The sequence below is a fragment of the Colletes latitarsis genome, chromosome 5, assembly GCF_051014445.1.
Source record: "Colletes latitarsis isolate SP2378_abdomen chromosome 5, iyColLati1, whole genome shotgun sequence".
Taxonomy (NCBI): Eukaryota; Metazoa; Arthropoda; class Insecta; order Hymenoptera; family Colletidae; genus Colletes; species Colletes latitarsis.
Window position 1 is genome coordinate 37,057,875 of NC_135138.1, and position 26,880 is coordinate 37,084,754.

Here is a 26,880-nt window from a genome sequence, read left to right on the forward strand (position 1 = left end):
CACGTTAACTGTTGTTTAAAAAAAAAATTGCATAGTTCCATTTAAGAACTAAATGCAAGAGCGTATTTTGTTTGATGAAAAATCGACGTCATCGAAGAATTGTATCGTCCCTATTACGGATCTGAATCGTATCAAGTTCGCGAATCTTCCGTCTGAAAAGAGCTCGAGGTTGTTCCAGTTTCTGGAATCACCCTGTATTCCAAGGGATGTACCGTTGGTCTCGTGCAACACGGTTGCAACTAGTGTCAATAATTCCGGGGCGGAGGAAAATGAAATGCCAAAAGTGTTGAGGTGGCATGCAAAGTGGCGAGAATCACGTATCGAGGAAATCCGTGTGACCTAGCAATTCGGACGTCGAGCAAATGGAATTCCACGGCTGACGCGGGACAACGAATGAAATTAAGGGCACGTCTGCCCCCGACTGTATAATGAATTTACTTAATACGGTTTACACACTCCGAAATGCCGAAATTGAACGGCCTCGTTTCCATGCTATGCCCGTGTCTGCAGTCGCGCGATCCCGTGCATTTCGCCGCGATCTCTGTCGCGCTCCTTCTTTCGGTGTAATCCTGTTTGCCTACGAGCTTTTCGCAACCGCGGAACTCGGTTGGGAAGCTGCCGGAATATTTAATGACGGAAGAGAGTTGCTCGATCGAAGAAAAACCCCGATGGTCCGTGTGTGTGTGTGTAATTCGTTATTGGTGGCACAATCGAAGCCCAGGCTATTTGTAAAATGTAGCGAAATTTCATCTACGGGAAATTAACGTTTTACGTATATAAGAAATGGAATATACAGTAGAGTTTCGATTATCTGGCACGCGAATATCCGTAACGTCCGGAGAAATATATCGGTGTAAAAAAGTTTTTCAAATCGTTCTCAAAAAATTATTTTATGTTGCAGTGGTCGATTACAATCATTTTTGGTCATTACACATACCCCCGAAATCCTACGCAGTTTCGAGAAAAAAATTCATTACCGAAAATTCTATGTCTGACCATACCGTTGATATGTTTCACTGAAATTTCGTGCGTATCTTTAAAACGTCATAACTCCTGAACGGATTGGACGATTTTGATGTTTAAAAAAGCAAACGACGCGTATTTTAGTGGAGAATATGTAGAAATCACAAAAATATTCGAAAAGTTGCTCCTTGATACTGCAAAATGTGAAAAAACCCATAAAAGTGGTCCAATCTTCGAACAGCCATAACTCCTACAATAGTGAATATATTTCAATGAAACTTTTTTCTGAAGTAGAGCTTATGGGTACCTACAAAAAAGTATTAGACAACTTTTCTGTAGGGGGTCAAACAAAATTATCAAAAATGAAAAACTAATTTTAGACAAATTTATGTGGACAAATTTTTCGGCGAAAAAAAATTTTTTCAAATCCTTCTAAAAAAATTATTTTCAATTTTGGGAGTCAATTACGAGCATTTTTGGTCAATAGACATACCCCCGAAATCCTACACACTTTCGAGAAAAAAATTCTTTTCAATAGCGTTGAAAACAATTTTCAAATTTAGCGTTGGGGTTTCCCAAACGTGTCGTTAGTTTTTGATTTCCCATAGAAATAAAGTTAAAGTATATGATGGAATGAGAAAACTTCTCGTGATATTTCATTCCTGTGAACCATTTCATTCTTATTGTAGTCGTAGAATTACATCGAATTATTAAACAAAATACTTCCGTCGCTTCGTATAAATTTTGCGCCTGTTATTCCGAATTTATCGTGCGTTGCTTGAAACTTATCGCGAACCGTTCGCAATTTATCTTGGCCCACTTGCAGTTCGCCGTGAGTCACTTGAAACTTTCCGTGGGTCACTCGAAACTTATCGTGGGTCACTCGAAACTTATTGTAGGTCAGTCGCAATGTACCGCGATAGATCGGGCAGATATTTTTCCCAGCGAATGTTAAATAATTTGGGTGCATATCCGAGCGCAGTTTTTCCGTTTATATGGATCACAGAAAAGCACACGACCTAATCGCGTATTTCGTGTTTGTTGTGCCTCGCGTGTGTCGTGATTTCGTTCAAATTTTCGCAAAAGCTTTGTTCCGCTTTTCGACTTAGTTTTTCGATGAAGAATCATCCCGTTCTCGTTTGTACCGCCAATAACGGACCAGCATACAATTGAGGTCAACTTCATTTCGGGGTTTTCCTGGCATTTTAACCGCCGTTACGTGAAATTCCAATCTCCGGACGATTACCGCGAAACGACAATGTCTTCTCCGTTCTATCCTGTAATTACGAACTTCGAGAAGAAGTTCCAGTCTCGAGAAAACCCTCCCGCAGGTCCACGAACAGAAAGTTTTCCCTATTTGTCTGAATATCGATTCGCGTGAGCATGCTCCGACACGATTACGTGTATACGCGGTGATAACCTGTGATGCACCGACACTAAGAAAACCTTTCATTCAGAATCCTCTTAGTTTTATCGCTGTGCAACGTCTGCTGCGGACAGACGAGATATTCCAATTCCACGCTTAAAAATACAATTTCATCCCTGGATTAATGAAACTGAATCATTCGATCATTCTTCCTGTTCCTTTAGCTCGAGCAGTCGGAAGCTGTGAAATTAAAAGCGATATCGTGCATCGATTGCTATCCTTTTTCGTATCGAGCCATTTACAATTTATTACGGGAAATTTATAGTAAATTTTATTATAATAAATTTATAGATATTTGTATCGCTTTGCTCATCCTCGACGACGATAATCAATTCGATAATCAATTGAATTAAAATTTTAATTCAATAACGTGTTCTCCATAAATTAATTATGCCTCTATTTATACTCAATTTACAGTATAATAAAATTTCAATTTAATAATACATATTCCATAAATTAATTATGTCCTTAGGAGCAGCCCGTTCCCTACCGATCCTCGATTCTAGAGAACTCGGGAGCCACGATTTTCGATTTTTAAGCCACGTATTGTGTTACTACGCGCGACAGTGATGCAATAATCCGAGACCGTGATCGCGAAGTCATAACTCGAGTAGCTCGCGTACCCTTGGTCGATTACTTTCGATCGACCAATACCTGTAACGGCGGTACCGCGAGCTGCGATAAAATTGAGTTTCCAGTTGCCTTGAAGGTCGATTAACGTCCAATCGAGCCCGGGCAACTCGATTATTTCCTGCAAATCGCTTTTCCTAAGGTCTTTACGGAGACCGGTTTTCCTCTCTTACCGAGCCGAGAGTATACCACCCTACCCTCCCACGTTCGCTGTAATTACCTTACTGCCACAAATTTGTCGAAACCCCGTGGAATAACGCGGAGAAATCGCGAAAGCATTTTTCTGAAACATTGAACTGTCACGGACAATATTTCACGTTACACGCTGCCGGGCTTGCTCGAATAGCTTCCGAATACGAAGGTGAAAAGATTCGCGGAAAGCTGGGGGAATTCGAGGCGACGGAAAGCTGCAATTTCGTTCCGGGCTCGATCGGCGATACGTGACAAATAAACTTACGGTTTTGTCGCCCAGATTGCGAACTCTACACGTGAGATAAGCGGTCTTTCCGATCAGGGCTGTGACGTTTGTGTTCTGCGAGTAGTCGAACGTAGGCTCCGCTTTCGACTTGACGCCCGCAGAATCCACCAGCAGCTGATTCCGTGGTCTGCTCTGGCTCGAGTGTCGATCCATGTTATCTATTGTGCGATCCCCTAAGCTGAGCGTATCTGCAACAGAAAAGAAGAACACGTCGGTCAGACGGTTTTTACCGGGAACCAGTCGGCGAAATCTCCCGGTATCTTCCCCCGTCGTCGACAAATAGAATCGTCCTCCGTGAAAGAGTATCGATTCCGTGAACGAAACCGCCACCCTCTCTGTGCGTAAATACACCACGCGTCCTCCCACTTTTCGTAAACATCTCGATTGCTTTGACTCTGTTCCTTCCCGGGTATAAATACCAGTGCCTCTAGGAATCCAGAACAGCCTGATTCTCGTTGCGACCTCGCCTGGTATCGAATACCTTACTCGGTCACAGTTTCAATGGTTGCCCTACGTTCTATTTGCTTTATCCAAGTTTGATGCGTTCGAACCGAATCCAAGCGTTTCGTGCCATCGCTGCAGACTCGATACGCTTCTCTTATATTTTTTCGATACATTATTTTCCGGCGCGCGCGACAAAACAATGCCCGCTCGATGCCATCGGACTCGAACGAACATTTACCCTGACGCTCCAACGTTCTCGCCCTCGACTCCCCCGGCGCCATTTTATTGTTCGCTCGTCGACTAAACCGTGCTTCGCGCGAGGTTATAATTTCTAACCAGCTGCGGAAAAATACTATTCTACATTCGAACGTGAATTTATTTCAATAGCTACGTACGGATAAATTTTCGTTTTCGTATCGAAACGGTTTCATATTAAACGATACTGTATTGTGTATCGCGAATGATAACGATACAGCTAGTAATTATAATAAACCCATACACAGCCTTCTCGCCTATTACACCGATTTCAACTAACTCTTGCGACAATAATTTATCGGAATATCGCTATCCGTGCCGCGAATCTGTCTATCGATCTGTACGTACCTATCTGCGCTATTAATCTCCCTCGTTTTTCCCTCCCCCGCGGCTCTACCCGCCGTCTACTGGTATTCTCTTCTTATTGTACGCGTGCTAGGCCTAGTCGACGCTCGTTTCGGAAGAAAAAGAAATTTTCGATGCGCGAAATTGCTGGAGCGACGCGCCGCTTCGTCGAACGAACGTCTTATTAGAGCACACCGGGAAAATGGAGCGCGTCGAGAAGCGATTTTCAGTGCAGGGAAACGAATAACCTCGATGTGGAACGAGCGACTAAAATGAATATCAAAAGTACGAGTACCGGAAATGTTATTTAATTGATTTTAGTCGAACGATCGGAATTAGTATCGCGAGCGTCGGGCTAAATCGTTTGGTTATTATGGAGATTAGATTTCTCGTCCCCGTTAGACGTTAAATTTCGCGGTTCTTTCCGTGTCGCGGGCGCGCGATGTTTATGAAAATGCGGCGATAACGCGGCCCGAATTCCCGCGAAAGTCCCGCGGTCGGTGAATTGTAACCCTTACATTATCACAGTAGCCGGATATTAATGTTCCTCTATTTCGCTATTTGCATGGTAATCGTTGTTGCAGTCGTTCTTCGTACAAAGCCGAGCGCGCGCTTGTCGGCCAGGCCAATAAAGGCTGGCTAAAAATTCACAGGCGATACGTGGCGCCGCGGGGCAACGTTAATCACTCGGTCGTTGTAAGAAAGGTAACCCAGGGTCCCTATTAAACGGCAAACCAATTTATCGTGTCACCTGAATACCCAATTACACGCGAAGTGTCCATAAAAGCGTTTCTCTTTGACGTCTCGGGAGCGTAGCGTCGCATCGTTGCTCTCTGGCGAAGCTGAAACGCAAAGAGGAAGAAGAATTCTTTAACGAGACACAACATAGCCGAGAGTCGACGGGCCCTTGAGCATATCCAGTTAAATAAGTTGTTAGAGGGAAGAATAGAGACATTCTGAATAGAAAAGCGCGTATAGAGCGCCTATAGCTCACTCCACGGAGAACCATTATAGCCGCGGGGTGTAGCTATAGCCAGAAAGAGATTGGATGGTATTAGATTAGATCAGAGCTCATTACGCTTCGGCTTAAAAGCGAATTAGGCGGAGAATGGGTCGGACGAGAGCGTCGGAGAAAAGCCACCCCCCCTTGCCGACGGGGGCTGTATCGTCCCCCGTTGTTTTTCTCGTAATCCATCACCGTGAAAAGAAATACCGATACACGCGCGCTACGTCGCTTGAAAACGCGTATGCAGTCGCGTGAGTTATAAATATACATGAATAGGAGGCGACCCTCGACTCGATGTTACGGCTATGGTAATTTCGAAACGTGCATTCTCGCGTAACTTGCTTTCTCGATCGCCTAGCTCGAGAAAAACGACCGCTGCTTCGCTCTCGAATATCGCTCATAATGTACCGTTAAGGGTTTCAACCCCTCCTTTGAGCGTAATTATTTCAACGGTCACCTTTCATAGCATAGGCATTCTTTCCTTTTATATAATACTTCCTACTTCCATATCGTACTGTCATTTCTTGTAATTAATTCTAATTCTAAATAAGCTGGAACGTTTGTACGAAGAAGTTTGGCAGCGCGTTAAAAGGAACGAAATATAGGTTGTCGCGTAATTTTGTGACGCACAGTGGAGTAAATGGCGGGAAATTTCAACTTATTAACGAACCTGACGATCAAATATCGTTCGTGACATCTGCAGCGTAGAAGTTACTTCTGCTCTTAATTTGTATTCGTATGGGTTTAGAAATCCTATACAAGGAAACTGGGATTATTAAGAGCAAGAACTTTGTGTCGTTAATTGCTACTCTCTCTCGCTCTTTCTCTCTATTTCTGCAAGCTTGGCTGTTATTTAAACGTTCGTAGCGATCAGGAGAACAGCAATATAATAAATCCGTCGCGCGCCTAGTAGGGGGACATTTCAAGATATTTTATGCGCTTTACCACGCGCACGGTTTAATTAATTCTGGAGCAGCAACTAAGCCCCAAGAGCTTATAACGAGCTTTTCCGTGCACTCGGGGGACCGCTCTTTGGCTTTCCCAGAACTCTCGCGCCAGTATGCTCTTCGTTCGCTCATTGACTTTTCAGCAACGCGTCGGCAACGTATTGCATCGCGCGACGCTGACTCCGTTCATCCGATCCTCGTTGAAAACCCTCGTCTAAACAGGATGAACCACCTCGATGATTCTGCTAAATCGCAAATTATTTTCCCAGGAATGGGAAAAACATGGCCCATAATGAGATATTTGATTGCCTACATCAGCTTCTATTTAAGATGTCACAGAGACGAAATACTCTTCTTGGCATAAAATATGTCATTTCTCCACCTAGAAAAGGAAAAGAAGAGAGGGAAGAAATCTGCTGATACGGGGAGTGGCGCGAAAGGTTGTATCTCGTTTCGGGGAATCGAGGTCGCGGCAAAGAGCGTGGACTTTCCTCGCAGTACGTATAATTTACCTACAATATTTCCATTTATCTCGGTGGACGTGTAGTGGCAGACTTTACTTTAGAAGCTCATCAATATTTATGGACACACGATAGCTGTGTTACGTTATGGCCTCTATCTAAGCGCGGTAGCTTATGAAGTCGAGCTATAACCGGAACAAATATTCTTTGGCTTTATGGAGGGAATTGTATATAGATCGTGCGAACGGAACTCGACGGGAGAACGTTAAATCGATGGACGCGGTCCTCCATGCTTCGTGATCGAAAATCCTAGAAGCGACGGCTCGTTGAATTATTATTGCTCCGGCGAATAGCGAGGCTGATCCCTGGAAATTGTTTCGAATGGTTTGCAGGAACCGCGAACACGCTGTAAGGTGCATGAAATCTCTCCGGGCTGCGCTATCGCAGTTCGAGTGGATATTCGTTTATTCAAATGACTGGTGTTTGCGATACGCGCGAGCTCGAATATCTGAATAGCGAGCGGGCGTTGCACGCGCACAAACACATCGCTCGGAAACCCCGAGCGTATTTCGTCGACCCAAGAAAACGTGGACGAGACGTTTTTATCGGAATTCTCGCTAATGAAACATCGATTCGGTCGAAATCGGAATTTTGAGTCCGAGTTTCCAGAATACGCAACGTTTTCTATGAGATCCATCCTTTCGCGCATGAAAGATCCACGATATTTCGTTTCACATTCACCCAAAATATATAAATATTTATATTTATTTAGAATTCCATCAATAGTCACGATATTCCGCTCGATTCGCGTGTTCCTCGGTCGGGCGTAAATTTTTAATATGCATCTTTCTATTCATGCCCCTCTAAATTTTACTACCTCCGTCCGACCCGAATATATTAAATTCGCTTCCATCGGAAAAAATGGCACACCGCCAGAAGTCGAAATAATATTAAAACGATCGACGCAGAATTTATCTTCCATTTCGAAACGTTGATTTCCCAATTTTCGTCGCGTTCCGGGCGGCTGTGCCATTATTTCTTCATCCCTTTCTCCGGGAGCGTCAACAACCGGTACTTTTATCTCGTACAAGCATCCGCCGGTGTTAGGAAAATCCCACCCCGAAGAATTTCCATCGGGTTCCCGAAGTAAAACTCCGTGGCGACTTAACGTTGGGGAGGACGACCGTAATTGCCAGGATGATTGAACGCGGTTAGCGTTCCTTATCACCGGAGTAAATCGCGCCTAATGGAAAATAACGACGAATCTCGTCGGAAGCTCCGCGGCGACCGGAAATAAAATTACTCCCGCGGGCCGACCGTGATAAATTGCAATGACAATTTTCGATGACTTATAGCCGAGTGGTTGTCCGCGACAAATTGCGCGGTCGTTCGTTTCGCGGTGGAAAAAAAAAATGCTGGGTATTCGTGGTTGCACCGGCGAGCGGAATTCTCTCTTTTTACGGAGACTTCTGGTAATTGGAGCTGGCGTCGTTCGAGTCACGTTTGACATGGACGGTAACTCGCTCAAGTTTGACGACGGAGTTGTCCGGGTCGCCGGTTACGAGCGAGCTACGCTCGAGCAATTGCGCCCGCGGCGCGATCCAACGAAACAACCGTGTGCAAAAACACGCGACTTCTCGGGCCACCCATCGAGCTCATGCGAATTCGAGCGGTTTAAATTAGAGGAAAAACCCGCGCAGTCTGGCCGAAACTCGATGCGCAGAGCACCGTGGAATTCGCCGCGGGCCGGAGGGGGGATCGCGACGTCGCTGCGTAGCACGGTTGATTTGTTCGCTTGGTAACAACGCGGTTGGCCATCTTGGAAAATGGCAGCGAGTGTTGAGAAACGTTCCGACTCCCGGAAAATCGTGGACAACAGGGTCGAGAAACGGTCCTGAATCTCGGGAAATCGTGGACAACAGGGTCGAGAAACGTCCTGGATCTTGGAGGAGCGTGGAGAACAGTCACGAGGATCCTGTTTTGCTGATTTCCCGATTTGCGGATCTACGATCTGTCTCTTGTGCAAGGTAAGGCGTATAATGTTGTAACCTTGAATAGTGCGTGAACCATTGTATAAAATAGTAGTGTATCTAGTCCGCGTACCTGTTTAATAGTGTCATAAATGCTGTGTTGATTGGCGTTGCAACAAGTACCGATATTCATTTTCCGATAAAGTGTCGTTTACGAGCGAGTTGAGAGGCACGAATCACGGCCGAGCAAGCAGCGGTAATTTACATTGTTGATCCGTGGAAAATCCCAATTCGGTCGCAAACGAAACGATTACGTATACGGAGTGTTAATCTATGGTGTGGTATAATCGGAAACCGGACGGAACGTGGTTGTTCAGCTTGTCGAGTTAGATTTCAGACAGATAATTGTATCATAGGTGTGTTTCATGGTGAACTAATCCCTGTCAGGGTCTTTTTTGCGAGTGCTACATTTTCCTTTACAAAATTACTGCAACCACCGTACAGATTTTCCACGTTAACGCGACACGTTACGTCCGACTTTATGACGATAAAGTGGAAAGCCGTTGGGAACAGTCGATGCGGATAGATATCGTTACAGCTATGGTTGTTGCAGTACCATAAAACGTACCATGATACAGAGGGTGAAAATACAAAGGTTTTAAAGACGATATAGTTCAGGGTACCTCAAACTGTGACTTGCAAATCATCAAAGACGAAAGGATAAAATACGTAAAAATATATGACGCAAGGTAGTTTAAAATTATATCTGAAAATTAAGAATTCAGTTCCACTTTAGAGGATCAGCTAAAAGTTTCGCCTACATCTCTTGTTTTAACGACACGGATTATCACGGAAGTTTGTGAATATTTTCTCGAAACATAAGTTTACGCAATTAACCTTGCCAGGCTGTGGTCCGTTTTAGGAGCGCGTCTTGTTTGGTAGTTAAACGCTGATGAGTAAATACATCCTGAGTGATGGTTAACCACTTTCTGTGTATTTAAGCGTGTCCTTTGTAAAGCCTAAGCGCGTTCTGTTCCTGCGTCTTGTACGACGGCAGAGTGCAAATACATCAAATGGGACGTGTGCGGATGTTTGACATGGAACAGAGGAGTTGATCGATACGATGCGGTGGGTGTATCTGTTTGCTTTCTCGCTTCGCAATCGCGGAAACTTGTCCCTCTGATGACTTTGGGATTATTGAACATCAGATTTACGACGTTGGCCCGTGTTATCGTGTATTGAGAATGGTTTCCGAATAAGCGTCCTAGTTGACTCGGTTGCATGGAGTTCTATATTCGCCTTGGTCGGTCAAACTTCGAAAATATTTTCAGTCTACAGTATTATCATCTGTGTCTCTGTACAATTGGTTTCAGAATCTCCACTTTCCTTACTGTTTTCGCAATCATTTTCGTATACATGAAATGTAAACAGCAAAGATTGCATCAAATTTGAATGCGAAAATATTCGAAAAATTGGTTTCGAAGTAATGACGTTGTTTGCTTATTCGCGATACCTCTGAAATAAACATACGACGTTACTGTGCATTGAAATTACGAAACGGTAGTGTGAGTGAATTCGTAGAATTAATTCGAATTTTAGTTTGGCGACGCGTGACACGAATGTGTGCAAATATTTGTCACGACCGCGTGAAATTAGGTTGGGAGTTTAGTCGGTTGCGACGAGAGAGTTACAGAGTTAAGAAAAGAGAGTTTCAAACTGTGGAGCAATGATATCCGAAAGGGAGGAGTCGCAACCCCTATAAAGCGATTTAGAATCCGAGGGGAAGGCGGAACAGAATGTTTATGTAGAAAAATACGAATGTCTCATACATTTATTTGCATTAATACATTGATCACTAACATAAAAGATACATTTTTCTTTGGAACTGCTTTGGAATAGACTGAAATTCTAATAAATTCCTTTGTTTTAGGTGCAGGGGGTCTGTCTCTTTGTTTTGGCAGCCTCTAGTAAGTATTCGAAGAATCCCAGGAGATTTATGTGTAACTGTGCAATATTGTATAAATATGTGTTTATATTGAATAAAATTTCCCTACCCCCCTCCTAATGGAACACGGAGAATCTACTTTCGGTAGATCGTTTACTGAAGCAATCGTTGATCATTCTAGTAGAATCTGCTCGAGAATATTGGTCGTTAAAATCAAATACCATCCGAGTATTAATAATTCGTTGAACGGAGACATAGTTCCTTCTCGGTTCTCGTGGATCCGACAACGCTTCGTAGATAATCTTCACGGTGTCGACATCCCTGCCGCATGTCGAAGGTCGAAATTACTTTCGCGCGGAATCCCCGATCCGACGACGTTATTGCCGCACCTTGGCCCAAAGGATTTGCACGCGAATCGCATTGGCGTTTCGAGATTAAGGTATTTAAGGGACTCTGGCTGCGGCAACGGCCCCCGTCCCGTCCACTCCGCATTTCGCCGCAATTTCTAGGCAGAACCAACCGAAGAGGAAGAGAGAAAGCCAGAGGGAGAATTCCCGGTTTCGTCGCCGGTGATCTGAATATTTAGATCGCTCTGGAACTTCGGGGAGAACGACCTTTAGCGGAGCGTAGAAAGATCGTTTTCCTGAGAGTTATGATCTTATTTCGAGCCCCCGCGGCTTGTACTTCCGGGCTACGCCGCAGCCCGTGTCCGGAACGAATTAAATCGAGTGTTCGAGATATACGTAGAGGGAAATTAAGAACCATAAAAGCGTTCGATCCACTGGTCTTCGTTCGACACACGAAAAGAAAGTCGAAGCTACTTTTCGTGATTTAATAGTTATATCGAGTATTAGGTTGCGCCTCGTAGAACACGAGGAAATCCCTGAAACAAGAAGAAAGAGAAAAGATCTTGATAGTCTGTAAGGAGGGGTGGTATAAAGAGAATTATCATCTTCGTGTTATTAAAGTCCGGTGAAATAAAATTCTGATAAAATTTACGTCGGACGTTTTTATCGCAACCGGCTCTAATAACATGGAGATGATCATCTTCTTTATGCCCCTTTTCCTTACGAACTATCAAGATGTTTCTCTTCTCACGTTCTACAACTATTTTCATTTCATTTATCGTGGAAGAATTGCCTCTGCCAGCCTTCTAATTAATTAATAGTATTTTATAAATATGTCTCTATGCCAGAGGGAAACAACATCGACCGTGTGCGATGACAGTAATGTAGATTTTGGATATAGATGGCGAACCAGTTTCGAGGAAAGTGGTCAAAGTTTAGGGACGCTTGATGGATTAGCGCTAATGACCATAGTGTTTCATCAAAAGCGGTCGCGGCGGAACAGATACGAGTCTGCCAACTTGTTGGCTCGAAAGCTGCACTTTCGCGTACGATCGAATGGAATATTCGCCGCGGATATGGTTTCAGAAAATGCAAGGGTTCCTCGTTGTTCGTTAAGAGGGAGTGAAATTTGTCCGACGGTGTCGGAAGCTCGTGCCGAGAAAAACGATTACAAGCTGTTCTTTTCAGGGCGCAGTTAATTATCGCGGGGCCGGTCACGTGCGTATTTAGTGTAAATCAGGGGAATTAAATGGGGCTAGATGAAGCCGCGAGCGGGCAAATCGGTCTCCGGTACAAAGCCCCGCAGGACCGATAAATAAGTTCGATAAGGCGTTCCTTATCTTTTAAATAGGCAATGTAATTTAATCACGCGGGGGCGGTCGCGTGACCGCGTCACAGATTTGTCTCTCCGTGTTGCTTTGGCCGAAGCTATGCGGCCGCGTTATATTTTTCTTTTTTCCCTTTTCCACCTGGCCGCAGATTGCGGGAAATAAATAGCACGGTGTACGCGTACGTGGTCTGCCAGCATAACTTTCGCGCTCCGCCGCGGGGATGATTTGTGTGCGGGGGCAAGACGAAGCGAACAAAACGACGAGAATATTGATATACGCGACGCGATAAGTTCCGTTCGCTTGTTTCAATTTTCAAACGAGACTCCGATGGAATCTACGCGGGCTTCGTCGTACGTTGATCCTTGGCTATAGTTTCGGTGTACAACTTATATGTACCTGTCTGGCATAACCGCCTGGTCACGTTCCAGGAGCATTATGTGCGATGCGTGACAGAATACATACCGGCGTTTCTCGTTTCGCAGTTTGTATATTCTGTTTGTACGTCGGCGAGCATCCGGGCGAAAATTTTCGGACGAAAATGTCCAGCAACCGGCGTAAGGCGCACAGCTTTCGAGCGGTTTGTTTGGTCGATAAAATTACAATCTGAATTATACGATAGAATAATGTTCCATAACTGCTCGATCGAGTAAATACAGAGTTCGTGTTCGTAGCCCCTAACGAATAAATTTTTGCTCCCCTTTGTGCCACGGTTTCGCCTTGACTCGTACTCGCGCACCTCTCACCTTTCCTTTCTTCCGTATTTCCATTTCACTCTATTTCTAGCCTTTGTACATTTATTTCGTAGTATTACGTTCATTATTTTTACTCGGGTAATACGTTCTTCCGTTTTTTGGTTTGTCTTTATCAGAGCCGACGAGATGCGAGCGTAATATTCAGAACAGTAGACGAGCATTTGTATGTCAATTAGGGCCGAGCCACGCGCAAGAATAGCAAACGCACGGATTAAAAGCTGGATTATATTACGTGCAGCAACCAAGCAGTAATTACTTTCGTTCGAGCGATTCACCAAAGAATTTCGAATTTAATAACCATCGTATGCTGGAAATGAAACGCGTAGAAAGTAAGTTTCGACGATAGTATCGCTAATCGGAAAAAAATGTTATGAAAATCGGAATAGGATTTCTGAAATAAAACTGTAAAGCCTTTGACATGCATGGATTATATTTACACAATAATGAAAAGCCCTGGACGCTCTGCAGGGAAGGTGAATTAAATCCGTCCGTTTTGCCATTGAAAAGGTAAAAATCAAGTGGAAAATTTAAATAACAACGACGTGGCGCTTTTGTAATTTATTTGGCCGAACAATCGCCGCACAGGTCCTAGCCGCGTTATTTGTTTCGTTGGCGTTCTAAAGTTCCGCTCGCCGGGCAATTATAGGAGTAACAAATAAACAACCCCCGTTTCAATGGCCGTGCACCGTTAATGTAAAAACGTCAAAGGGGACAATCGTGTCGCGTGCAAGAGTCCAACCATCGACGTTTTCAAATAAATGTCGTTTCGATTTCAATTTCGTTAACGACGAGGGCCCAGCGTTTGTTCTTTCCAACGAAAATTAAATCTCGCCGATGGATTTGTTAACGAGTTTGTTCGAACGATACTCATTACCAAAATGGATTCAGTCTTAAGATTATAATTTTATATAAGCCGAGGACTGGTATCGTGCATTTAGATTTTCGACTAATCGTCTCCTAATCGATCGATTTTCCGAGTCCTCCGGTAAACGTTCCCATCTATTAGGAAATCATTATTGAAAACACGGAATAATGGGGTAATGGAGAAAATGGCGTAACGGATGGCTCGGTTCGTAGCCGCGTTCAGCTGGGCGACTAATATGGATCGTGTGAAAAATCTCTTTGGAAAAACCGTCCAAACGATAAATCGCCCTATCGTCGCTGAGGCAGCTCGGAACGTCAGAGAGCGTCCCGGCGCGCGTCCTTGCAATTTATCGGCGCATAAGCTGCACGGTATCGGCCCTATTAGACCCGTTAACGATCTCGGATCAGATTTCATTGCTTCGTTCCTTGGAAGCTGCATCCCCTTTGCTCGTAGCGTGCGACCAAAATAAAAGGAAGAAGGCGCGCGAAGTGGAGCACAAGGGGGAAAGCGGAAGAGTAAAAAGAAAGACGAGTGTTGGCCGAGAGGGTGGCGGGAGATAAAAGCAATTAATTAAAGCTCGAACCCTCCCACCATCTTTACTTCCCTCGCGTGTCCCTCTTTCTCTGTTCTTGCACCGCGTAAATCCAGTCCGCGAAGGTCGATCCTCCCGTCTGCCGTGAAAACGAGCCGACGACACTTCTGTATCCATTATGTGGGGATAAGTGGGCCACGTCGCGAAATAATGGAACGGCCATGATTTTGTGAGTTTATCGTCACCCGTCACGTGACACGGAAATGCAGCAGGCGACTGGCGCAGGCTCTCTCTCGCGTTTAAACGGGTCGAGGGTGCTCGCGCTTAGGCTCGTAATTAAAACACGCTGGGACTTAATGTTTCCTACTCTGCGAGGGCTGAAGTAACAAGCCCCGCGACGCCGTCAGCGTATTTCACCGCGAGTATTTCCGGAAGTCCGGTCGATTTGTCCAGTTCTTGGCGCCTTTTTGATTAGACTCTGGTGCTTTCATCCTTTTTCTTTATCGCGATATTCGCTGTACCGAGCAAGCGACTTTGAGTAGCCAATATATTTCAGAAGGGAGGAACACCATCCTTCTTAACCTAATACATATTTCGTTCACATTGAAGTTTTGCTTGCGTCATTTAACCTTTGCGTCACAAAATTCTGTTTCATGTTCCGAAACACAGTGTCCTAAATTTTCTCCTGACCTAGTCTCCCTACTCCGAAATCTTTAAAAATTCAGACAACTCCTACATAAGTCAACCACTGTAGGTTAGCCAGTTCACTTGTAACTAGACACTCCACCGTTGTATGTATGCCACTTCATTTTTAAGTCGACATTCAACAGTTGTACATCTTCGCTTCCAAGTTTCCCTATATGGAGCACCGAAGCTTCCTTATACCGACTATTGAATCTTTGCCAGTTTATTTCAATATTGACGTCATAAATCATTCCGTCACTGAATCTCTGCCTGCGAGTTTCACCGCGACCTCCATACTTCGAATTATCGTACATCAGAGCGTACGGTTCGTTACGTTTCGAATACCGTGCACATAAATATTTGTCGAATACACATTTATTATGTTCGTTTGCTTGTTTGCGTCGATTCTTCTCTTTATTAAAAATCGTCGCGACCGACAAAACTAATCCATCAATCGAGCACACATAGATTCATCACCTTTTTGTTACGTCGACCAATGAAACAACCTAAATATTACCGAGGAAAGTCACGCGAAACGTAGTCTACAACGCAAACATTCGGTCAAAGTCAGTCAGAAACAAACAGTCAAATATTCAGGAACACACTCGAGTCAGACACTACTAAACCGTTACATGTGCAAATTTACACAGTCACGTTCTAGTTGTTATGCATTCAGTTGTTAAATATACACAGACTGTTGTTCCGAAGTTCACACGCGCAAAGTAGCATTCTTCAGCGACATTACTTGTTTATCTGAACCACAGCCTAGTTTTGCTTCGATAATACTAGTAGGTAGCCTGCTGTTATTAAATATAATATTATAATTCCTGACGAAATACTATTTTCCCACAGTAAATATTGTAGTAACCAGTAGTATAATCGTTTTCAACCATTTTGACTGTTCTGTCTAGTTTCCCCACAGGCTATGTCCTATTTCAGCTCGTCTCTTAGGTTGTCGTGGCGAATCTCGGTGGTTTTCTGTGACTGTTGCGTTTGGAACAGGAATCTAAGTCCAATAGTTATCTGAATCCAGATAAATTACTTGAAAACGATCATAATACAGAACTCACATTTCCATAAATATCGTATAAGTGAAATTTTCGAGCGTCTCGATTCCCTTATTATTAACGAAAGTCCAAGGGACGACGACGTTTCACCAGCTCCGATTAAATGTCTCGTTTAACTGCAAGTTTATGTATTGTTATACACAGTACACAAAAAAAATGAATAGAAATGTGTTAGAAAATGTGAATTTCGTGCCAGGAAAAAACGATAGCAGGTGTTCGAAGTATCTTGCGCTCATTTCGATGCATACCTCGGCACGTTTCTTGTTGGAAATTCTCACATGACCAAGAATTCCTGAATTTTCTTTTATTTCTCGGCAAGAGAAACAAACGTAAAAATTGCTATCAGAGGAAACTCGAAATAACTGTCTTGCACACCGGGTTGAACGAAGAGGTGTAAAAAATTTAAATCGTTCGTAGTATTACTTTCGACGGTAACTTTGTGGAATTGAAAAATCCAGCAATTCGCGTGCAACAACTTAATAATTACCGAGCACTTTGCACACGTTGGTGCGTTCCTTTCGAGGCCAGTAATGAGCCGCGCCCCGGACAACGAGGTGCAACTGGGTATAAACTCCCTCACGAGGAAGCGACGTTTTATTATTGCAAAAAGTTATTTCAAGGTTCGTCATACTTTCCAAGTTTCGTAGGGGCGAAGTAAAACGATTCCGGGGGAAGTTTCTTACTCGCTTCCGAGCGAACTTTCCGAATCGACGAAGCATCTGTCAGCCGTCGGGGGCGTTTATTTTCGAGCACCAGGGTCACCGATAGGCTGGACTAAATTCGACGGCGCGAGAATTTCCGCGAGATCGGGCTAACGGGTATGAAATTAGCGTCGACGATGGAAAGTGGCCGCGGAATGGACTCCCGGCGGAAAAGTTTCCACGGGGTCGTCGCGGCGCTCGTTATTCGCGACCAGTTTCGCCGTTCGACGTCCCGAACTTTCCTCGCGATGCACTCTGCGACGTAATTAAGTCGTTCGAAACCCGAGCGGTGCAAAGTTATTTTGATCGTCCCTCGTTTCGTTCTAAAATCATTTTCCAACGCGAAGAAGTGCCAAAACAGATGTCCCGATTCGCCTCTAAAGTTAAATAAAGAATTATTATCATTAGAAAGGCCTCCATCGGTTGTAGTTTCCCTGAAAAATGCAGTTTGACGCGTCTGACCATTACTCGCTGATTCTACTTGCGCTGACGTTCGCGACGTGTATGAAGTTTCAAAACTGTTTCTTTCGAAAACAAAGCATCGAGTGCGATGTATTCTAGACTCTATACTACAAGGCGTAGAAATATTTCCATTGTATCGTAATCTAAATTTCGGTCACATGCAGAAAGAACGGTCGAATAATATAATTTAGAAGGATTCGGTTGGAAACGGGTCGCGTCGTTTTTGTCCATCGGCTCTGGAAAGTGAAACGAAATCCTCGCAGTTTCCATTTCGCTAATCCCCGTAATGACCTTTTTTCCACTCGACTCCGCGCCGAGGCGGACGAATGAAAATCGTTCTTCACCGTAGATTTACCTCTTCCGTGGACAATGCACCTAGTGCGCCACGGCAAAACCAACCGACTGTTATTTTGAACGCGGATTGTGTCCAGGCGTACTTTGAAAGCACGCAACGAGCGTCCTGGAACTTGGGACCAGAATCGTCTTCTATTTTTTTGTTTCATTGACGCGATATAGTCAGCATATTTACCCTCCTTTCGATGCAAATATACATTCACGGTTCTGGGATCGAGTCGGTGCAAATACACCGAAGAACGCTTCGTCGTGGAACTTTGTTCGGTCACTTCTTTATCGGGGCAAAAACGTCGCAGGAAAATTATAACAATTCATTTCGATGCGGTGAAAATGTCGCGATCGTTAGTCTCGAACCAGAGCGACGGATACGGAATAGCGCAATTTATCATCCAGATAAAGGAGTCGCAATGGTACCCACGTCGACCGAGTTCGATAGCGCGCGCTGGAACCTGCGAAATTCGCCGACGACGCAGCCAGGCAATAAGATAAGATTTCTAAAAGTTCTGCGTTTCCCTGGGACGTTCGTACGGAAAGGAAACGTCCAACGAGGAAATCGCGCGAAGACGCAAACAATGTCACTCGCTCTTTTCAACTTTTCACTCGGTGCGCTGTGACAATGACTTCATAACCGGGTCAACGCCGTTTCGACCTAACAAAATAGCTCCAAGTTACATCACAGAATAGATTCGAAGAAAGTTTTATACGTTGGAGCATTGATTGAGAATGTTAATGGAAACCATGCACAATTCGATCAGGAAAATTTTCAGGAAAAAATCCTTACCTAACAAAATAGCTCCAAGTTACATCACAGAATAGATTCGAAGAAAGTTTTATACGTTGGAGCATTGATTGAGAATGTTAATGGAAACCATGCACAATTCGATCAGGAAAATTTTCAGGAAAAAATCCTGAAGATATTTGTTTGTCTTCTGAAGTATTTCGAGGACCGAACGAATATTTAAATGGCACTGCGGATCAACACTAGAGCCGTGAATGGTACTGCGAACGTTTTCAGCGAATCGGTGGCTGGATTTTAACCGTTTCGGTAACGCGAAACTATCAACGAAATCTGTCGACCGAAGCTGTATTTTTGTTCGCGCTCCCGGCACTCCGGAGAAACGCGAAATTTGATCGTTTTTCACGCGTAAATTCCGTCGAAATCGAAGAACGGACATAATTGATTTCTTCGTTGGGGGGCGAGAATTCCAATGACAACTGTTTTGTTTAAATTTGGGCGCTTCGTAATTGTTTCGCGGTTCGAGATACCGACCGATCAGGAATTAATTTTCTCCCGTAATTCCACAAATGTTCAAATTATTTATTTGGAATACAGTTGTTGATATTTGTCTACCGTGCATTATCACGAACTACGTTCGATGTTTGAAATAGTTCGAATCGAAATACTCCTACGCGTTTCGCGAGTTTTATCATCGCACGAAATGGAAGAATAACGCGAAATCGTGTCTCTCGGATGCTAAGAAGGAGGTACGCAAATTTTAACCATAACGTCACGGAAGAAGACTTCAAAAATTGTCGCGAAGCTGCTGGTTTCCCGGCTTTCCCCGCCGTTTCTTGCTTTGCTTCATCTCGAACAGTCGCGCAGTTATCCTCTCCGCCGTGGGAATTATGCTCGTATTGTTCAGAATCATTTACCCGCGGCGAGCGTAAAGGTAACGGCATGCATAAAGTCGCGGGATTTCATAGCCGACATTAGCATAAACTTTACTGCCGCTTCGTCGTGGAAACATTGTATCGCGCGTTGCACGATCCCGCGATGCGGATCGAACAACGCGCGAATCCCAGGCGTTCGTTCGGGTATCGCTGCAAACTTCGCGGAAACTCATCCCGCGTCAGTCGAATGTAAATGAGACAAGCGCTCGTAATTAACACGCGGACCTGGCGAAATAATATTTCGTAATTAATTGCAATTAGAGTCAAAACGTTCGGGGCAAATTCGGCGGTAAATTAAACCGAACAGCCGCCGCGCTCCTGCTTCATCGTTCCCATAGAACGGCGGAATTAACGAGACGGAAGAATTGACGCGATCCGTTCGAGTAATTCTCGCGATAAAAATAACGATCGGAAATCTGTTATTGGGTTACTCCTACGACAGAAATCGTCACTGTCGCGACGCGATAACGTGTCAATCGACGAAGAAATCGCTTTTCCGTCGGAGAAGTTATACCAGAACGTCCATTATCCGATAGTGAACCTATTAGTATTCGTCTGCTTGTAATTTATTTAGCTCGGAGGAAAGGGAATGATAAATAAGCAATTTTCACTATGGAAATTGTTTTGGGCTATGATACGGAGGCATTAAGAACGTACTAATGGTACGAGAAGGAAACTCGACGAAGCGACTATTCGAGGAAACTTGGTACTTTCGGAGGAGTCGTTGATAGCTGGAGGGCGTGTAGAGTTTAATTTTCGCGATTTTCGACGCATTAATATCCTATCCACGGTATTGCTACGAAAATCTGCATTTTTCTCGCTAATTTTTGCGATTAAAACGAAACGTTCCCAAATACACCGTAATTGCCCATAAACGCAGGTAAATATTTCGTCGCGAGCGATTCCATATTCGAATTACCTTTTTGTTTGGCTTCGTGTATGGTCAGGTATTTAAATTGGAGTAATTAATTGCACGAGTTAATTTAGTTTGCTTATTTGGAAAAGAGTGAGCTAGTCAGAGTCCAAGTAGTGGGAAGCATAGTTGTTTAGTTCCTCATTCGAGCGTTCCAATCAAGAATTTTCGATCGATAATCCAATCGCGTAACCCAAACCCCCGACGAAGCTGGCTGCAACGCTGGTGACCCGTCAGAACTCTCGTCAAAAACGGCCACGGTTTGCGTTAGAAAGCCCCGAACAGTGTTGTAGGTACGAGAGATATTTGTGCGTCATGGATCGTATGGCTGACTATGAATGACAAGTGGTTGGGACAGAGCGGACGGGATCGAGCAAATGTTTTGATTAGAGTATCGATTGCGGGAGTAGAGTAAATGGAAATGGAGTCTCAGGATTCATGTGATTTTGGGTGTAAGGGTACGAACTGGTCAATCTTGAAACGAGATTAAACGGATATCAGTCGTAAATAAATTCTGTCAAAGTGATATAACGGGAATTTCACATTTTGAGAAATTAATTACTGACAATTTGAGTAAAATAGATGCACGCGTTCACTCCTAAGTACAAAGAGAAATCTGATTTTTCGCAAGATGCTTACAAGACAAAGAAGCAAATACGAAAAGAATTGCTAAAGTGAAAAGAGACACTTATGGCGGCTTAGCATGCTACAGTGAGTTTTCTTTTATGAAAAGAAGAAAGTAACTGTGCAATCTTTTACAAAGACATACTCCTGACAAAGTGAACAATCCAGCAGCTTCTTCGGCATTAGACATTCTCGCATTCTCAAACAAATTTTATAGGGTTGTTCAACGCGTCGCAATATTATTCCTGTATTCGAATTGCATGGATACCGGAGATAAATTTAGATACTTAATGAAATATGCGAGTACTCTACCGATAGGATAAAATAGAACATGATCAAATATGTATGCGTTCTACATATTTAATGCATGAACGTAGGATTCGTCGTCAGGAACTCCGACATTATCAATCAGGAAATTGAAAATTGAATTAACGCTATTGCAATATTCACGAAACCTTCTCATGTTTGTCAGAGGCAAGAATTTAGGAAATACGATATTGTGAAATGCATTACTGATCAAAACTCGCGAGCTCTCTACCGTTGGGGGGGTTTGGGTCCCCCGGTTTCATGGCTCGAACAACTTTCTTCCAGGTGAATTCGTCTGGCTGGATTCCCTATGGTGCTCTCGAAACAATGAAAAAGGGTCATCGACTTTGTGCTCGCGGGGGAGCGTTAGTCGCGATCCGGCGTCGTGTCCGTTGGAAGTTTCGCGGCGTTGGATCGAGCGGTTCCGAGACAAGCGTTTAATTTACCGAAGCAAATTCGGATCGCGAGCAGAGACCGCCGCGGGCGTGTATAGCGTCGAACGAAATTGCCAAAGTTGTTCGTCCAGAACGACAATGGCGTAAACGAGGTGTAAAGCCTGGGGTACGAGGCGTCGTCCCGCGACGACGGCTAGTAGACGCGTCTGATTTTCGAGCGCGATCCGTCGCGAGACGCGTAATTAGTTTACGAGAATCGATATTAACGGGCCTCCCGTGTACACGACGGCCGTCGTGTTGCGTTTCACGGCGGAAAGAAAAACGCTTTCCATCCCCGTGTATCATTTCCGAGGCAGAGCCACGAGCAACCGACTTATGAATAATGCATACGATAAATTCGCGTCGCACGCACGCATGCACGCCGCTAATTCCATTAGTTGTACCATTTTGCCGCTCGATAGCTACGACATTTTCGATCGAGTAACTCCTCCCGGCAATCTGTCGGATCAACGAGTGTTTCCAAGCGAATTAATACGCGCGACCGTTCCCCGAGTTCGTCCTAACCTCGTTGTTCTTTTATCGTGGAAAGATTATTGGTACTGGGTCAGCTTTTTCCGAAGTTCAATGTCCACGAGAGTAGGAACCTTTAGCGAACACAGCATGGGGAGGAAGGATCCTTTCGCACGGTCAACCTTACGAGTGACGAGCAACTTCCAGCACGATGGCTCTTCGACCTGCTCGTGCGAAAAGAAGCTTATTCTCGATAGAAACTCTCAAGAGTGAAACTCTTGATAAAACTCTGGACACTGGATAGAAAGAGCAAGTAATTTCGTCGTACGAAGGCTGACTATTCTGTGGGAGGGAAAAAAACCTTTCGTGCGAAGCGTGGTTCGTGTGGTGCTGTAGTCAGCCTTTGCGTGGTAAATTCGCTTCGCGATGTCCACATTCTACTTTCTTGAGGCACTACATTCCCCTTAATACAAGGCAATTCTTTCTTTATCCCCGTAATAGAACGTTTCGCCTAATAGACTCGAACGAAGGTTTTTATACGTAGAATATCTGATCTGCTATTGAGTGAAAATTACTGTAATTTGTCGACGTTACGTTTAATCACCAAACTATACAAACTTTGACGTGGCCACGGAATTGCTTAGATGACTATTCTATTGCAGAACGTTTCGTCGTATATCTCAGTGCCTAGATTATTGAGTTTAATGATCTCCTTTCGCCTAAAGTCCAAGCTATACCCGAAGTGCTCCAGAGTTCGTATCTGGGTCATCTATTACGCTATTCCGCACTGTTTATTAATGATATATCTACCTTGCAGCAGAGACGTATTAGTTACGGACGATTAGAAATTATTCAACATAGCGAACTATGGAGGAGGCGCGAGACTCGGTGGGATCTTGAAAATTTAAATTCTTGTGCCCACAATATTCCATAAATTTTAGTTTTCGAATATTAATAACTCCTCTGTATGTACTGACATTGTTATACCGCGTAGTGCATCCCGTTTAGAAGCGATATGAATAAATAAGCGTGCGGAAGAAGAGACTCGTGTCACGTTGACCACGACGGCGTAATAAAATGGCGGTATTTTGGTCCTTAAATAGTCCGTTTACGCCCTGCGAAAACCGCGTTTTCGGTGGCGCCTAATAGCCATTCAAAATTAGCGAGATCGAGCGGATTATTTCGGGGAAACGGTTATCGTCGAAATGTTCAAGACTGATAATTACCTTCCGTGCACATGAAGAGAATGGCAGCAATGGACAGCCTCGCTTGCCACCTCAAAGCCATGTCCGCAAATGTTTGATGGCGCGTTCACTTTGGTACCGAAGCGATTCACATCCTCTTCATCGGATGACAACGCACCGTCCACTCACTGACATGTACCAGCACAACGCGGGGGGGGGGGGGGGGATATCCTTTATCGCGGCCGCGTTGTCATCGCGCGAGACCGGAAATCACTGTTCACCGACGACCACGAGATCCGACGACCCGAGGCTCGCCCGCGATTAGTCGGATCAGAGTTCGCGCGTCGCCTCGAACGCGTCGTCAGGCCGTCTATTGTCTCCTGGATCTTCCATAGGCGGCTATCCTTTATCCACGGGCAGTCCAAGCGGTGAAAATAAGCTAGCACGAACGATTTTATGCGTAATCGAGTCTCACGCGAGGGAGTTTCGTGTCGACGGTCGCGACGATCGGGACATCCGGACGCCTAACAGATTCGTTGAACTCCTACGACCCCTGCGGAGCGTTGATCCGCCGTGGCACGACACCTATCGAATCTCGATCGGCCAGTTTCTGCGCAAAGATAAAGAGTTCCAGATAATTCCGTGGTCACCAACAGCGTCACTAACCCCCTTTCGTGTCGCGGCTCGTGCAAACTTTTCGAGCGTGGGGACTTCTCGGGGCCCGGTCGAGGGGCCCGAAGCAGAGGCGCGACACGGTTTCACGTGTCCACGGCGCGGTTCTTTCTATGGAAATTCCCGTGGAGGCGAAACTTGGTCGCGCACGGTTCACACTGTACGCGCTGTCCGGCGCTCAGAGAAACGTTCCGTACTCGGGGGTCGCGCGGAAACACATTTCCAAACGGTGCTCGATTCGCGATAATTTTTTTTTTTTTAACGGGAACCTCGCGTCTGTGTACGCGACATATCGTATATAGGACGACGGGACACGCACCACGTCTCGATTCGGTGGCAGATTTACCCTGACTGGGGAGATTCTCGGCCGTGGGAGCATGCGCGCTTCCGAACCACCTCCTGGTGATGGTGGAAACGCGCAGAGGGTCCACGAACAGGGTCCGCGCACACGTAAGGTCCACCCGCACACCGAAACCCTGTCGCACGTACGACGTCACCGACGCCACCGGGGCTCACCCACACCCCGACCCTCGGACGTAGGTGTAGCCTTAAGGGTGGCCCGCGACGTACGGGCACTGTGTGTCACGGGCAGAAAGTGTGGCAGGCCGTGCAAGGAGTACGGGATCGAGCCACGAGATCTACGATACTCTTTGGAGCCCGCTCTCGCGATGGGACCACAGATTTAGCCGCATGTTCATTTCGCGCGTCACCATGATCGCCGATCTGCCCGCGATGAGACGTGGATCGCGCGATAGCCGAGGATATGCGAGCTGTAACCTCCCTGCGTGCTGATTTCGGAGCCCGGGATCTACAGGATCTCCCATTGTCGGTCCGGGACGTAACTCGACTCACGGTGACGCGTAAAAATTGTAGGGTGTAGCTTGTAGAAAATCGATCGATCATTTTCCAACCTCCCTAAGAGCACCCCCACGATAAAGCGTTAAGCAGAATTTTACTCCCCGTGTAACTAATAAAAATTTCAGACTCGATCGTAAACCAACTTCCGTCCGCGATTCTGCTCGCTATCGATTTCATAAATTAATGGGTTCCAATTTATGGAGGGATGGAAAAAATTTGATCCGTAACGCTCGAATCACATTTGCCGGGGTACGCGTGTAAATTCCGAGGAAACGGCTCGTATACGCGCTCCGCTACCGGTGTACTGTTTATGCTAATGCGCTTTGTATACGATAATGCTACAATAATAAGGAAAGCTAGGTAATTGCTGGCTCGGTCGTTATCGGGATAGCAGCCTGACAAGTGCATGTTTCGCGCGGTCGTTCCGTTTTTTCCACTTTTTCCTTCTTCGCCGAGGCACACGCGTGACGGAGATATTGAAGTACACGGCTCGGATTCTTGAAGGTTGTCGCGTGATCTTTTAGCGACGGTTGCGCAGAACGAACCGCTTTGAAGACCTCGTACGAAGCTATTCAACGTCGAGTCGCATTACGCTTCACGCCTTTTGTCTTTAAACATCGTTTATGAATAGTCCCGAGACACTGGTTAGCGTGGTACCCACGAAACCTCGTCTTTCAGTACTTTCAACGTTGAGCTTTAAATAACGTCATCCCCCTCCGTATCCTTCCGTGGATCCTGCCGTTTTTGGAAACGTCGGAGCGATTAACGCGTTAAAGTAACGCGAGAAACGCCCTTATACGAACTTTGGATCTCAATGCTGCGCCGCCATTCTTTTCGCTCGCATAAATCTGTTGCAACGATCGTCGAGCACGCTATTAATGCACGCTGTTAGATGAACCAGATGAAAGTGGACACGCGAGTTACGCCGGGCGTTACACGCGACACTGCCAGTTGCCGGTGATTAGCTCGACTCGATCATCGTGCGAAAGTAATTTCATGGGATTGCGTTACATACGCGGACACTCCACTTTGTTCGTTTCGTTTGCCGATTGGATCGTGCCGTGTTTGTTCCGTGGATATTAAAATATGCCGAGGAAACCCCATGTCGACGATAACAAACTCCAGTAATTATACTCTGCACTCTGCTCGCTAACCCAGACCTTCCACACATTTTCATAACAGGAAATGTGGAACAAAAATTACGGTTCTTTCGTGGATATCGTTAACGGATAATTTAGAAATTAAATAACGTTGGTGGTTGTTGTTTTGCAAAGGGCGTATGGAAGTTCGCGAGCAATGCGTTGCGGAATTGAAATGAAAATTCTCGAAACGAGGAGGAGAATGGTTCTGTAATGCGACCAATGAAACGCGAGGGGCCATTATGCGCGACAGGTTGAAAAATCCGCTCGTAATTTTAATTCTCGTCGCGCGTCACGTGCGATCAGATACCATTAGACGCGCTCATGGCATCGTGGAACGTTAGCGTATGCGCCACCCGAGACGGATGTGCATGCAAAATATGTAAAGAAGGTATAATATTTTGACGACACCCGGGAAACAAATGACGTTGGCTGCGGTCGTATTACGTGCGCCTCGAGCTTAACAACTATCTAGGAAAGTTTGATGAAATCTACTTTATAACCCCTCGCTTTGTGAAATATTTGCAGGGAAATTTCGCGCACGTGTGACACTGATGTAATAACTTCTGCTTTTCGCGCAATGAATACACGTTCCGCGTGCGCACACACTCGCGTGCTATCGCGTGCGAGAATTATGAGCCAA

The 26,880-nt window shown here is 45.1% G+C and overlaps 1 protein-coding gene across 1 annotated transcript in view; it reads right to left on the reverse strand.

Moving 5' to 3' along the window:
- LOC143341795 (zwei Ig domain protein zig-8) overlaps nt 1–24,586 on the reverse strand; it is a 38,337-nt gene extending 13,751 nt beyond the window's left edge. The window contains exons 1-2 of the mRNA XM_076765012.1: nt 23,611–24,586; nt 3,477–3,685 (exon numbers count right to left, since the gene is read on the reverse strand). Coding sequence (XP_076621127.1) covers nt 3,477–3,685; nt 23,611–23,671 — 270 coding nt within the window. The 5' untranslated portion in view covers nt 23,672–24,586. The remainder of the gene's footprint in view (nt 1–3,476; nt 3,686–23,610) is intronic.
- Between the last annotated feature and the right edge of the window lie 2,294 nt (nt 24,587–26,880).